This window comes from Thamnophis elegans, chromosome 1 (genome assembly GCF_009769535.1).
Source record: "Thamnophis elegans isolate rThaEle1 chromosome 1, rThaEle1.pri, whole genome shotgun sequence".
Taxonomy (NCBI): domain Eukaryota; kingdom Metazoa; phylum Chordata; class Lepidosauria; order Squamata; family Colubridae; genus Thamnophis; species Thamnophis elegans.
Genome location: NC_045541.1, coordinates 131136004 through 131149535, shown reverse-complemented (window position 1 = coordinate 131149535; position 13532 = coordinate 131136004). Strand labels below are relative to the sequence as shown.

The 13532-nt window shown below is 44.5% G+C and overlaps 1 protein-coding gene across 2 annotated transcripts in view; it reads right to left on the bottom strand.

Annotated features, from left to right (window-relative positions):
- YLPM1 (YLP motif containing 1) overlaps window positions 1-13532 on the bottom strand; it is a 70298-nt gene that overhangs the window by 37371 nt on the left and 19395 nt on the right. For both annotated transcript variants that reach the window (XR_004256531.1, XM_032231510.1), the window contains exons 4-6: window positions 7868-8934; window positions 1069-3930; window positions 16-136 (exon numbers count right to left, since the gene is read on the bottom strand). Coding sequence is in view for 1 of the 2 variants with exons in the window: in XM_032231510.1 (XP_032087401.1) it covers window positions 16-136; window positions 1069-3930; window positions 7868-8934 (4050 nt within the window). In the remaining variant the exon portion in view is untranslated. The remainder of the gene's footprint in view (window positions 1-15; window positions 137-1068; window positions 3931-7867; window positions 8935-13532) is intronic.

Sequence of the window (13532 nt, the reverse complement as noted above, 5' to 3'; positions counted from 1 at the left end):
AATATTTTAATTTACCTGAAAGTTATCTTTCCTAGCAGGTGTTCTTTGTAACCTAGATATTTCTTGAGATGAGCGTTCAGACATTTGAGCATCAGGAACAAATTCATTCAACTTCTGCATATGTTCTTTTTGTTCCCTATAAGCAGAAAAGTATATTGTTTGTCTTAGATGGTCTTCTTAAGGATACAAACATACACATTTTAGTTGTAGCATGAACACTGTGGAATGCTGCCTCCAGAAGATCTTCCAACTTCAGATTTATGGCCCTATCAGGCCATAAGTTAAAAAGAACAGTTGCTGAAAAGTGAACCTGGAATCTTTAAATGTGACTCAAGTGCCCCCACAACAACTCTAAAAGTATATTATACCATCTATTCAAGAATGGGATAAGATGATGTATTGACATACTTATATAATACACTTAAGCAGGAGTAGTTGAAAATTAAACAACGTAAAAGCAGCCTTCTAATAGACTGTTTATTTACTGCATAAATCTTTTAAGATACTGGATCTAAAGATGTAAATCACAGGTGTGAGATAAAATTCACTTGGAAGAACTATTAGCCTTTCTGAGAATTATCTCAACTTACTTTTCAAATGTTTTTATGGAGTTTGTTGATGGAACTGCATTAGTAAAGAAAACCTATATGAATGATTCTGTAAATTTTCCAGATCTTTCCCCCCTCCCCTTATGTCTTTCATTTTGAGATTACAAGGTAAGATTCTTTCTTCATCATCACAATTTAAAAAAAATATCACTGCCAGACTATGTTATTTGAACTCTTTTATCATTTCTTGTGCTTATATATTTAATGGTGGGTCCAAATTAAAACAAAGATTAACTCCTTTAGCTTAAGAGATATAGTATACTATTTAAAGTGGTTATTTCAATGGATTCAAAAGGAAGCCCAACTTCTATAAAATGCCCTTTCATCGAAAGTGATTAAAAGATGTATAGCTGATGCCTGACAACATTTTTAAAGCACTTTGAAAGGGTAATTTATAGAAACAGAAGAGTGAGGAAAATATAATTATTCTAAAATAAGACAAGAAAAAAAATCAACTCACCGTATCATCTTTAGTTCTTGGGCAGCCTTCAAGATTATTTCATGTTGCCTTTGACTAAGAACCAGTCCTCCTAACGACTGCTCAGAAGCTAAATTTGACTCTTCTTCCAACAATTCAGATGAGCGTGGTGGCAGGGGTGGTGGATCCAGACGATCGTCTAAAGATTTAAATCTATCCATTTCATCAGGATACCACCTCTCTGAAAACCTTTCTCTTTCCCAATCTCCTCTATCAGGAGGGAAATCAGACTGTTCTCTCCATGTATCACATCTTTCTGGATATTCACGAATTCTAATCCCACTTCTGTCTCTAGAATCTCTGTCGTAGAAATCTATGTCTCTCTCTTCTAACCAAACGTCCTCATGGTATCTATCTATTGGAGGAAGTGGAGGCAGAGGTGGCAAAGGAGGTAGAGGCGGTATGTCCATATCACAATTCAATGTATCTCTGTCCCCCGATAATATGATATAATCCCTGTCCCAGTCTATTTCGAAATCACAATCATACCCATCCAAGGCTCTTCTGATCCTTTCAAGATCCCTGTCTCCCTCTCCGTCTCTACTCAATGGTATTTCCCAAAATGGTTCTTCATCCACCAAAGGAGGTAAAGGAGGAAGAGGGGGAAGTGGTGAAAGAGGGGGTAAAGGATGATGTTGTGGTACCCCCTCATCTATCTCATATACAACAATGGAATCATCATATCTCTGGTCTTGATCATGCCAATATCTCTCTCTTTCCCAATCATCTAATTGTCTGTGTTCTAAAGGAGGAATATGTCTGTAGTCAAATGAAATACCCTCTTTTCTGCTTTGCTCTTCATAACTCCATGGAGGACTTGGTGGTTCTTCATAAAATGGTGGTAAATTTTCAGCATTTCCTCCAAGTCCCATATCACGTCTGTGTAGATCTTGCTCCCGATTGCTAGGCCTTCTAATGGGTTCTCTTTCCAGATCATTACCTTGTCTATCTGTCTCCCTCTCTCTATTAGTAGGTTGTCGACCAGGGGCTCTCTCCCTACTTCCAATTTGCCAGTCCAGTCCTCTCTCCTGACTGCTGGAAGACCTGATTACAGCACTTTCCTGGCTATTTGCTTGGATTCTTTCCCTGCTATTCATCTGCGGAGCTGACAAGCCTCTTTCCTGGATATTTGCTTGGATTCTTTCCCTGCTGCCCATCTGAGGAGCTGGCAATCCTCTTTCCTGGCTATTTGCTTGGATTCTTTCCCTGATGCCCATCTGAGGAGCTGGTAGTCCTCTTTCCTGGATATTTGCTTGGATTCTTTCCCTGCTGCCCATCTGAGGAGCTGGTAATCCTCTTTCCTGGTTATTTCCTTGGATTCTTTCCCTGGTACCCATCTGTGGAGCTGGTAATCCTCTTTCCTGGATATTTGCTGGGATTTGCTCCCACCTGCTTATCCGAGGACCTGATAATCGTCTTTCTTGGCTATTTGCTTGGATTCTTTCCCTGCTGCCCATCTGAGAAGCTGGTAATCCTCTTTCTTGGCTATTTGCTGGGATTGTTTCCCTGCTGCCCATCTGAGGAGCTGGTAATCCTCTTTCCTGGTTATTTGCTGGGATTGGTCCCCACCTGCTTATCCGAGGAGCTGGTAGTCCTCTTTGCTGGCTATTTGCTTGGATTATTTCCTTGCTGCCGATCTGAGGAGCTGGTAATCCTTTTTCCTGGTTATTTGGTGGGATTATTTCCCTGCTGCCCATCTGAGAAACTGGTAATCCTCTTTCTTGGCTATTTGCTGGGATTGTTTCCCTGCTGCCCATCTGAGGAGCTGGTAATCCTCTTTCCTGGATATTTGCTGGGATTGGTCCCCACCTGCTTATCCGAGGTGCTGGTAGTCCTCTTTGCTGGCTATTTGCTTGGATTCTTTCCCTGCTGCCCATCTGAGGAGCTGGTAATCCTCTTTCCTGGATGTTTGATTGCTTGCCCAGTACTCTTTCCTGGTTACCTCCTTGTCTACCCATTCCAGATTCCCAGTTGCTTAACTGACCTCCTGGAATTTTGTCATGGGTACCTAGCCCACTGCTTTTATCTCTACCAACAACATCCTCTGAGTGATCTCTCCCTCTATTTGCTTTTCCCCTTCCTCTCATATCTTCTAATCGGCCCCGTCCTCTGCCTCTAGTATCTTCCATTCTATACTGGCCTCTGCCTCTGTCACCTGGCCCTATTCCCTGGTTATCTCCTGGCTTCTTCTCTCCCTTCTCCCTGTTTTCTAGTTTAGATGATTCCTTATTCTTATTATTGCCTGAAGTAACCAGTTTATTTTGTGTAGAGTTCATATCTTTATTTCCTATAATTGGTGATGGCAGTACTGTTTTCTTCCCTCCTGTTGTTTGAGAAATATTAGAAACTGGTATCTGATGCAAACTTGTGGAAGTGCAATAACTTTTCGATGCTTCTGAGTGTAATCTGGAATCCATGGCACTTTGTTTCTTTATTTCTGACATTGCTTCTATGGCATTCTTCCTGGATGTATTTTGCTGTACATTAGGCAGACCCTTAGCTGGCTGAACTGGGCCAGAAACTTTTACATCAGACATAAATTTAGATTTATTAACAGTATCAATAAGTAGTTCTTTATTTTCCCCTTGATGGTTCTGTTGTCCCGATGCAGGTTTAGATCCCCTAACCAATGGTCCACTTGCTTGAGAAGACTGCATTTGTGATGTTGCCAAAGGAGTATAAAAGGCTGCTGCTGGCCCCCGAGGGATTGACCTTTGTTTTCCTGAAGATCCATCTGCGTGCTGATTCTGAAGTCTTGTCCCTGGATCTTCTAAGTGTTGGCCCTGAAAATTAGGACCTCCTTGCTTTGGAGGCTCAAAGCCTCTTCCCTGGGGTCCATCGAATCTGTGGGATTAGACAGAATGTTTTATTCAATTAACAGCTTTGATGAGGCTTTTCTATAAAACAATTCTCCTAGTCAGAAAAATAAATACAAAATTTAAATTAAATGTATAAAACAGTGCACAGTGACTGTATTGAGTGAGACAACAGCTGGGAGAATTGGACGATGGGGGAAAATTAACACTGTTATCAACTGCTCAGCTCTTCATTATCCCGTTATTCACCGCAGAAATAGATTGCTCTACCTTGACATTCTTCCCACTGGGAATATTGGCTTTATGACTTAATCATAAGAACAGACTAAAGTTTCAGTTCAGTTTGTTTATTGATTGAAAGAACTATATTAAATAAAATAGGGTAAACTACAGCAATGAAATAATTAGATAAGATAATCTCCTGGACAGTTGGCCCCAATCCGATCAAAGTAGGAAATTCTCAGTTGGATGGCTTTAGCCAGCTATAAACTGGTAGCCTTTTTTTACTACCCATGTGTTTGTATCTTGGAGAAGGTAAGAATGCTATTAATGGGTCCCAGTGAGCTATCAATAGCAATAGTAATAGCACTTATATACCACTTCATAGTGTTTTACAGCCCTCTCTAAGAGGTTTACAGTCAGCATATTGCCTCCAACAATCTGGGTCCTTATTTTTACCAACCTCGGAAAGATGGAAGGTTGAGTCAACCTTGAGCCTGGTGAGATTCAAACTGCCGAATTGCAATCAGCCAGCAGTCAACAGAAGTAGCCTGCAGTACTGCATTTGAACCACTGCTCATATGCTTATCAATTAATGACTTTGAAAGTTGTGCTGTGGCTGAAGCATATATTTGGCAACCAAACAAGATATGAGTAATGTCCTGTCTCATATACACATATTTTCTCTGAATAAGGTACTTGATGAAGCTAGCCTGTGTTTTATCATAGACTCCAGAAACTCAAATCTTGCTCTGGTTAGGGCTGTTCTGTGTCAGGCCCATTTTGATGCGCTTTTCTAATTGAAAATGGTTTCTTGTTCTGAGCCAGCCATTTTAAGTATTTGAAATTAACGACTGTCTCTATGTCAACTTGAGCACTAAAGTATCATACTGGGAAATAGGCATATCTCATTATGTTTCAAGATAAAGGTTTTAAAATATTTTTCAATGGGAATTCCAAATTGATTTTTCATCACACATTTTTCAACCTTGTCATAATGATAATCTAATTATCTAATTATAATATACTACCCTGCACCTGATCATTGAGGTAAGATAAAAATGTATTAAAGATAAAATTTGTGGCACATGGATGAAATGATCATTCCAGGAATTTGATATTTGAATAAACATTTGTAAAAATATTATTTTATGCATTATTTATTCTATCTGTGTTCTTTCTTTCAGTTCAAAATTCAACTTCAAGTCAGATAAAATAGCAAAATATTTAAAGGCATCAAACCTAAATACAACTTGTACAAATCCCTTTAGTGTAATAAAACCAGAAAATACTTATCAGTGCAGAGTATTTCTGATTATCAAATGATTCTGGCCACTAATTTAAATAAGAGGGGACTTATAATAAGTGTTGCTGGAGTTGTTTCTGAGGTAGGCTTTATATTTGGTTTGCCAGTACTCCAGCTGCAAGATGCTTTGGAGCACCTGATATAATACATCAGCTTCAGTTCTACAGTTACCATTGTAAATTTATGTACTCTTCTATACAGGTAGTTCTTGACTTACAACAGTTTGTTTAGTGACTGTTCAAAGTTACAACGTCATTGAAAAAAATGAGTCATGACGATTTTTCACATTTACAACTGTTGCTGTATTCCCATGGTCATGTGATCAAAATTCAGGTGCTTGACAACTGACTCATACTTTTGATGGTTGCAGTGTCCCAGGGTCATGTGATCACCTTTGTGACCTTTGGACAAAACAAAGTCCTAAGTTCCCAATGGGGAAGCCAGATTCACTTAACAAACATGTTATTACCATATTTTTGGAGTATAAGATGCATCAAGGGTTTGAAGAGGCAAATTTTAAAAACGTTTTTGCACTCTGCAGACCTCCCAAAAATGGCCTGTTTTTCACGAAGAGGGCCTGGTTTTCCCCCTCTCCCCCAAAAGGGTATGCATAACCTTTAGGAGGCTTATAGAGTGCTCCTGGGGGGGCAAAATTGAGCAAAAAATGGCCCATTTTTCACTCATTTCTGCCCTCCCCAGCTCCCCAGGAGCACTCTGTAAGGCTCCTAAAGGCTATGCACAACCATTTTGGTGAAGGGGGTGGTGTTTTGGGAGGCAAAAAAATGCTGTATTCAGTGTATAAGACGCACCCAGTTTTTCAGCCTCTTTTTTCAGGGAAAAAGGTGTATCTTATACTCCGAAAAATACGGTAACTGAACAACTGCAGTGATTCACTTAACAACTATAGCAAAAAGGTCATAAAATGGGGCAAAGCTAACTTAACAAATGTCTCACTTAGAAACAGAAATTGAGATTGTAAGTCGAGCAATACCTGAATATCATAGGGTCTAAATATAAATGAGCTATCTGGGTGTATAGTTTCTGCTTTTCTTCTGCATGATTTAGGATTCTTTCTTCTGGATTGTTTATGAAAGTCTTTTGGCTACAAAATTATTGACAGACAACTTTCTGAGATTACTCCTGATTGTTGACTGCAAACCCATGCACACAGACCAGATCCTCAGCTTCATAGGCAACTGCTCCACCACACACAATAGAAGTTGTGTCCAGACCCTTTTCAGAAGGGCCACAACACATTGCAGTACCACAACACTAAGAAAAGCGGAAAAGAAATGGCTGCTTGACGTCTTTCTCCATAATGGCTATCCAAAAAAACTTCATATTCCAACATACAGCACAGAAACCACTCATTACACAGCCAATCACCATGAAAAGCTAACCCTACCATACACAAAAGGGGTGTCAGAAATGACAGCCAGAATGCTCCAATGCCTAGGAATAGCAGTAGCCCTCAAACCCACAGCCACACACCACCAGGAATTATCCCGAACCAAAGACAAGATACAGAAAGATGAAAGAAACAATGTAATCCACAAAATCAACTGTAACCACTGCAACCAATTTAGGATAAACATCATGTTAATTAAAAACTAGGATTCACAAACATTGGCTGGCAGTCAAACACCACAATCCCAAATCCTTAATCTATTCTCATATTGACACCAAACAGCACCAGTTCAATTGGAGCAACACAAAAATCATCGGCCACACTACCACCCACCACGCTTGAGAGTTCCTTGAAGCCTGGCACTCCACAAACAATTCCATCAATAGACACATTGATCTACAAGCATCTACGAACCCCTCAGAATTAAAATCAACCGCACCGTCAACCAGTGCCGACCCTCAACCAACCCACGCAATTCCCCCCCAGCAGCAGTTCACTTCCCAATGACCCTGACCTGATGTGACCTCCCTATCACAAGAACATCACTTGACGCACCCACACCTGAAGCCCTTATAAACAGAAGAACACTGACAGCCCCTAAATTCTGCTGAAGATGTTACCTAGCCTGGTAACGCAATGTTGAGAAAGCAATCCACAAGCTCGAAGAATGAACCTTTACCCTTGTTACTCTTGACTTCATAGCCCTGTTTCAAGAAGCATCCTTTATTATCAGAAGTAAACACAGTACCTGGATGAATAGTTTCCTAAATTACTTAGGGATGTCTAAGGTGTATATATGTAAAACATTATTTGGCAAGGTGGGAATATCACAATGAATATTTATTTATTGATCAAATTTAATTAGTAGCCCATCTCATGAGAAGTGACTGGTGGGGATGTACAATAGTTAATATAATCAGATAAGTCGATCTGATTATCAGATAAGCATATTATTTCTATAAGCATATTACATCTCTAAATGTATATAATATAGGATTTGTCAAGTAAAAATAAAACAAAAAGAACACCTACCTTGGACCCTTGGGACCTTCATAGAATGGTGCCCTGGGGGAATCTGGAAACCCAGCTGGCCTCAATGCTCTGTTCTGATAGTCAGTGGTGGTAGTGACAGTAGTGGTGGACATAGATGATGAAGCTATTGTAGATTCTAAATTCACTTTGACATGGTCAGATGAGGCTGACCCTAAGGCCACTCCCTGTTTGCCCAGAGGAGCATAAGGATCACCTTGGTCTGAAGAGATGGCAGATGCTGTCACATTTGAATGATAAGGCAAAGTGGCCGATGTATCGGTGTAAGAAAAAGAAGCAGGGGAAGGGGTAGGAAGAAGGGCTGGTCTGGTGGTTTCAGTGACTTGGGTAGCTGCATTTGAATCATTAACTTTAAATGAAAAAGCAGCAGCAGCAGGAGTAGGAAGCAAAGCTGGCCTAGTTGTTTCAGTTGGGTTAGGAGTGGGAAGCAGAGCTAGTCTAGTGGTTTCTGTGTTTTGAGAAGTGGGAGCGGACTCTGTAACTTTAAAGCTAAAAGAGGTAGGAGGAGGAAACAAAGTTGGCCTCATCTCTATGCTCTGGGAAGTGGTAGAAGAATTTTCTGTTTTGGACGTGAAAGAACCAGAAAAAGGAGTAGGAAGAAGACCTGGTCTGATTTCTCCTACCACCTGAGAACTGGAAAGTGATTCATTGACTTTAAAAGAAAAAGAATTAGAAGTAGTTTGAGTGCTCTTAGGTCCAGATTCTGCTGGGCCAGTAGAAAATCCAGGAGTTGATGGAGGAAGTGTACTTGCAGGCATGCTGCTTTGCACTGTTTGAGAATATGGAGAAAATGGAAATGTGCTCCCAGGACACGGAGTATTCAGGTTTTGAAAAGACTTCACCTTCTCCTGAAGGTGAGCGTAAGTGGCTTTCATTTGTCCCTGCCACATTTTCCACTGTTTCTCATACTCATAAAGCTGGTCTTTGTGAGGATAGGTCAGAAGTTGATCCTGCCACTGCTGAAATTCACGTTCCCACTCTTTGTAAAGTGGCTGGAATTGTTTATTCTGAGTCTTATAATGCTGTAGCTGCACCTCCATTGTTGCTGTCTGTCAGGAAAAGAAAGTAATTAGGAAGATACTGTATGTTTGGATTTTTTTAAAAGTATGATCTGTATTCAGTTATCCTAATGTATCAGCATATCATTTTAAACTTAAATAAAATTTCATACTTTTTACAATTTCACTGATTATTTTAACCAACATTTTATTACTATTTTCTAGTAAAAAGTGTTTTGAGTTTACTTTTCCTTAGAAAGACCGTTGGCTTACCTGAACGGTCGTTCTTGGGGCACTGAGAGGAGAGTCCAATGCTGGGTTAACACAGCCTATCTGCCCTTGGACTGAGTGATGTTTTTAGTTGACCACGCCTCCCTTTGCCTCTGCATGCTCAGTTCGAAAACGAAGGAAACCGTCCTGTAATCAGTTACAGTCAATACAGTCACATCGTTCAATAGAATAAACACCCCGGGCGGGTTTGGACTCTCCTCGCAGTGCCCCGAGAACGACCGTTCAGGTAAGCCAACGGTCTTTCTCCAGTGCACTGCTCGGAGAGTCCAATGCTGGGACATGCCCAAGCTATTGAGTCCCAGGGTGGGGAAGCGCCGTAGCCTCTGGCAATTCAGCCACTCTTTGTAAAACTCTTCTGCCAAAAGAGGCTTCGGCTGAGGCAAAGGTGTCAATCTTATAGTTTTGGATAAAGGCCGTGGGGGAGGCCCATGTGGCCGTTCTACAAATGTCTAGAATAGAAGCCTGGGTTGCCCAGGCTGCAGACGCTGCTGCGCTCCTAGTGGAGTGTGCGGTGACCTGTCTCGGAGCTGTTTTGCCCTGGTGTTCATATGCCAGCTTGATGCAAGCGCGTAGCCAACGTCCCACTGTGTGAGAGGAGACCTTGTGGCCCAGGGATGCAGGGAGGAAGGAGACAAAGAGCGCCTCTGAACGGCGGAAGTCTTTTGTCCTCTTTACATACGTGCACACGGCTCGTCTCACGTCCAACTTGTGCCACTCACGCTCCTTAGGGTGAGAAGGATGGGGACAGAAATTGGGCAAAATAATCTCTTGAGTCCTGTGAAACAGAGTGTTAATTTTCGGAGTAAAGGACGGATCAAGCCTCAGAATTACTCTGTCCGGGTGAACTACGCACAGATCCTCCCTGACAGAAAGAGCTGCCAGCTCGGATACCCTGTGAGCGGATGTAATAGCCACCAGGAAGGCAGTTTTGATGGAAAGGTGGCGCAGACTGGTCTTTCTCAAAGGCTCAAATGGGGCTTTTGTCAGAGCCTTAAGCACAAATGGAAGGTCCCATGACGGATACCGGTGAACAGCTGGAGGGCTGATGTTCGCAGCTCCCTTGAGAAAGCTCTTGATCTGAGGATGCTGACTCAGAGAGCGAGAGGAGCCCCTAGCCAGGATAGTAGACAATGCTGCAACCTGACGTCTGAGGGTGCTGACCGCAAGACCTTTATCTAGACCCTCCTGCAAAAAGTCTAGGGTCTGAAGGATCGAGGCTGATGAGGCCTTTATGTCTCTAGTCTTGCACCACTGTGAGAATGCGGCCCAGGTGGCATCGTAGATTCTAGTAGTAGAAGGTCTCCTGGACCCCTGTATTGTTCAAATGACCTGGTCAGAGAACTTCTGCTTCCTCAGGAGCTCCCCCTCAAGTGCCAAACGGCTAGCTGTAGCCACTGGGGCTCCGGATGGGTGACGGCCCCCTGGCTGAGGGAGACTTGGTCCCGAGGGATTCGCCACGGTCTCTGAACTGAGAGACTGATCAGGTCTGCGTATCAGGGCCTTCTGGGCCAGAAGGGAGCCACCAAGATGAGGTCTGCCTTTTCGGCCAGGAGCTTGTTCACCACCTGAGGAATGAGCGGAAGTGGAGGGAAGGCATACAGTAGTCCCTGAGGCCACACAGTGCGTTTGTTCCCTCCGCCTGGGGCGAGTGGTAGCGACTGAAGAAGCGTGGGAGATGTGTGTTGTTGTGTGTGGCAAACAGGTCTACTCAATCTCCTCACGATCTTCTGGAACAGGTCCGGGTGCAGGCGCCACTCCGAGTGGTCGATGCGTTAGCGACTCAGCCAGTCTGCTTCCCGGTTGCTTACGCCGGAGATGTGATCTGCACTGAGAGAAGCCAGATGACGTTCCGCCCACCTGCCCAGAGCTTCCGCCTCGAGCATGAGGGCCTTTGATCGAGTGCCCCCTTGCCGGTTTATATGCGCTTTTGTCGCCACATTGTCTGTCATCAACAGTACATGAGCCCCTTTTACTAGAGCGGCGAACCTTCTCAGCGCGAGGCAAGCTACCCTCAGTTCCAGCCAATTGATGCTGTGGGTGGCCTCCCTCTGAGTCCATCGGCCTTGGGCTAGGTGGCCCTGACAGTGGGCGCCCCACCCCAGGAGACTGGCGTCCGTGGTGACAACTAGTCTTTCCGGCTCCTTGAACAAGCAGCCCTTCTTGACTGCCTTGGACCTCCACCATGCCAGAGATCGGATCACCTTTTGGGGGAGACGAACACGCCTGTGTGAGTTGCTGATCTCTGCATGGGTAACAGGAACCACTGCAGCTCCCTGGCATGGAGACGAGCCCAGGGAACCACCCTCAGGCACGATATCATTATCCCCAGGAGCTGGGACAGCTGGATATTTGGTACCGACCTGGCAAGGCTGCAGTGTTTCCCTCTGCGTCTCAGGTTTGACAGCTGATCTGGAGAAAGGAATACCTGGCAGGAGGTGGAGTTGATGACTGCCCCCAGGTGCTGTATACAGGTGGACGGCCGGAACTGGCTCTTCTTCATGTTGACAGAGAAGCCATGGTGCTGCAGGGTCTGCACAGTTAGAGAAACATCGCGGTGTGCCTGCTTGGTGGTGAGAGAATGAATAATTATATCGTCCAAATAACATTCCAGACGAACCAGATGACTGCGGAGATGAGCCGCTAGCACTGCCAGAATTTTGGTGAATGTTCTGGGCGCAGATGATAGCCCGAAGGGAAGTGCCCTGTATTGGAAATGCTTCCCTTCCGAACAGAACCTCAGGAACCGCCTGTGGGCCACATGGATGGGGACATGCAGGTAGGCCTCTTTGAGATCTATTGATGTCAATAGGTCCCCCTCCCTCACACAGTCCAGGATGGAGTGGAGTGACTGCATCTTGAACCTCTTGTAAGCCAGATGCTGATTTAGACTTTTGAGGTCCAAGATGGCTCTCTACCCCCCTGAACTCTTGGGCACAAGGAAGAGGATAGAATAAAAGCCCCGCCCCTGCTGATCCCTGGGGACTGGCTCTATCGCCTCTATCTCTAGGAGATGGCGGATTTCTGCTCTCATGCGCTCCCTCTTCTCTGGGTTCCTGGGGGTAGGACAGCGGAGAAACTTTCTCTGAGGAAAGGTTAGAAAGTCCAGGACAAGGCCCCTCCGAATGGTGTTGAGGACCCACTTGTCCGATGTTATCTCCTCCCACCTGTCGGCGTACAGCCGCAGCTGACCCCCGATGGGAGGATCCCTGCAACCGTCACTTTCTTTTACGAAAGGGACGGGAGCTACCACTGTTGTTTCCTCCTCCTCGGAATGTTCTCCGAAAGGAAGACTGGGATTGGTTGGCACGAGCACTGAAGGGTCTATCTTGGTGCCTATCCCCCCCTGCCTGAAAGGGTCTCTGGTAGGAGGAAGGGTGAGAGGATTGCCCTGTTTCCTGACTCCTTTAAGGTCTCTTACGAAAAGACCCTGCCCCTTTCCGGTCACCCCTCTTAAGGGTTGCAGGAAGTATCTTGCGTTTGTCTTTGGTTTCGGTGACAAACTTGTCCAGGGCCTCTCCAAACAGAAGGCCTCCCTTAAATGGGGCCGATGCCAGCTTCCTCTTGGCTTTCATTTCGGCTTGCCAATGCCTAAGCCATAAGAGGCGGCGTGAAGTGATATTGGAAGCGAGAGCCCTGGATGAGAATTTGGCTGCTGTCAAAGTAGCATCCGCCGAATACTCGACAGCGGTAATAATTTTGGTTAGCTCATGGCGCCATCTAGATTTCCTGGGTGGTGGCCTAGACCTGAGTTGGCGCAGCCAGAATAAGGTGGCCCTGATAAAGAAAGAGGCAGAGGTGGATGCCTTAATGGCCCAGGCAGACGCCATGTGTGTTTTCTGACACGCCTTTTCTGACCTCTTATCTTCTGCCTTTAGTCCCTCTAGGAGCTCAGCTGGCAGGTTTGAGTTGGAAGTTAGAGACACAACTGGGGCATCTACTTCAGGGAATTTCAGGATATCCTCCATTTTCCCCTCCAGGGCATACAGTGCTCTGTCCCCCCCACTGGGGTTGGTTAGTGTGCCTGGCTGTAGCCACTGGCGCTGTACAGCGTCCATAAAGAGGTCAACAGGGATAACCTCAGGAGTTTCTATTGTCTCTTTGAATAAGCCATGCTTGTGATCCCTGGATGTGGAAGCCTGAGAGGCCTCAGGCCTGGAAGTGGGGCCTAACTCTGTAGCCGTCATGGCCTTGTGTAAGATTGATTTGAATAATGACGGCTTAAACAGGCCAGTGAATGCTGGTTTGTCAGGGGTAGGGTTTTCGTCTTCAGAAAGCACGAAAATTTCCCCTTCTTCCTGCTCAGAACTTGAAAGCCCAGAGTGAGATGGGCTGGAAGATGGAGAGGAGAATACAGGCTC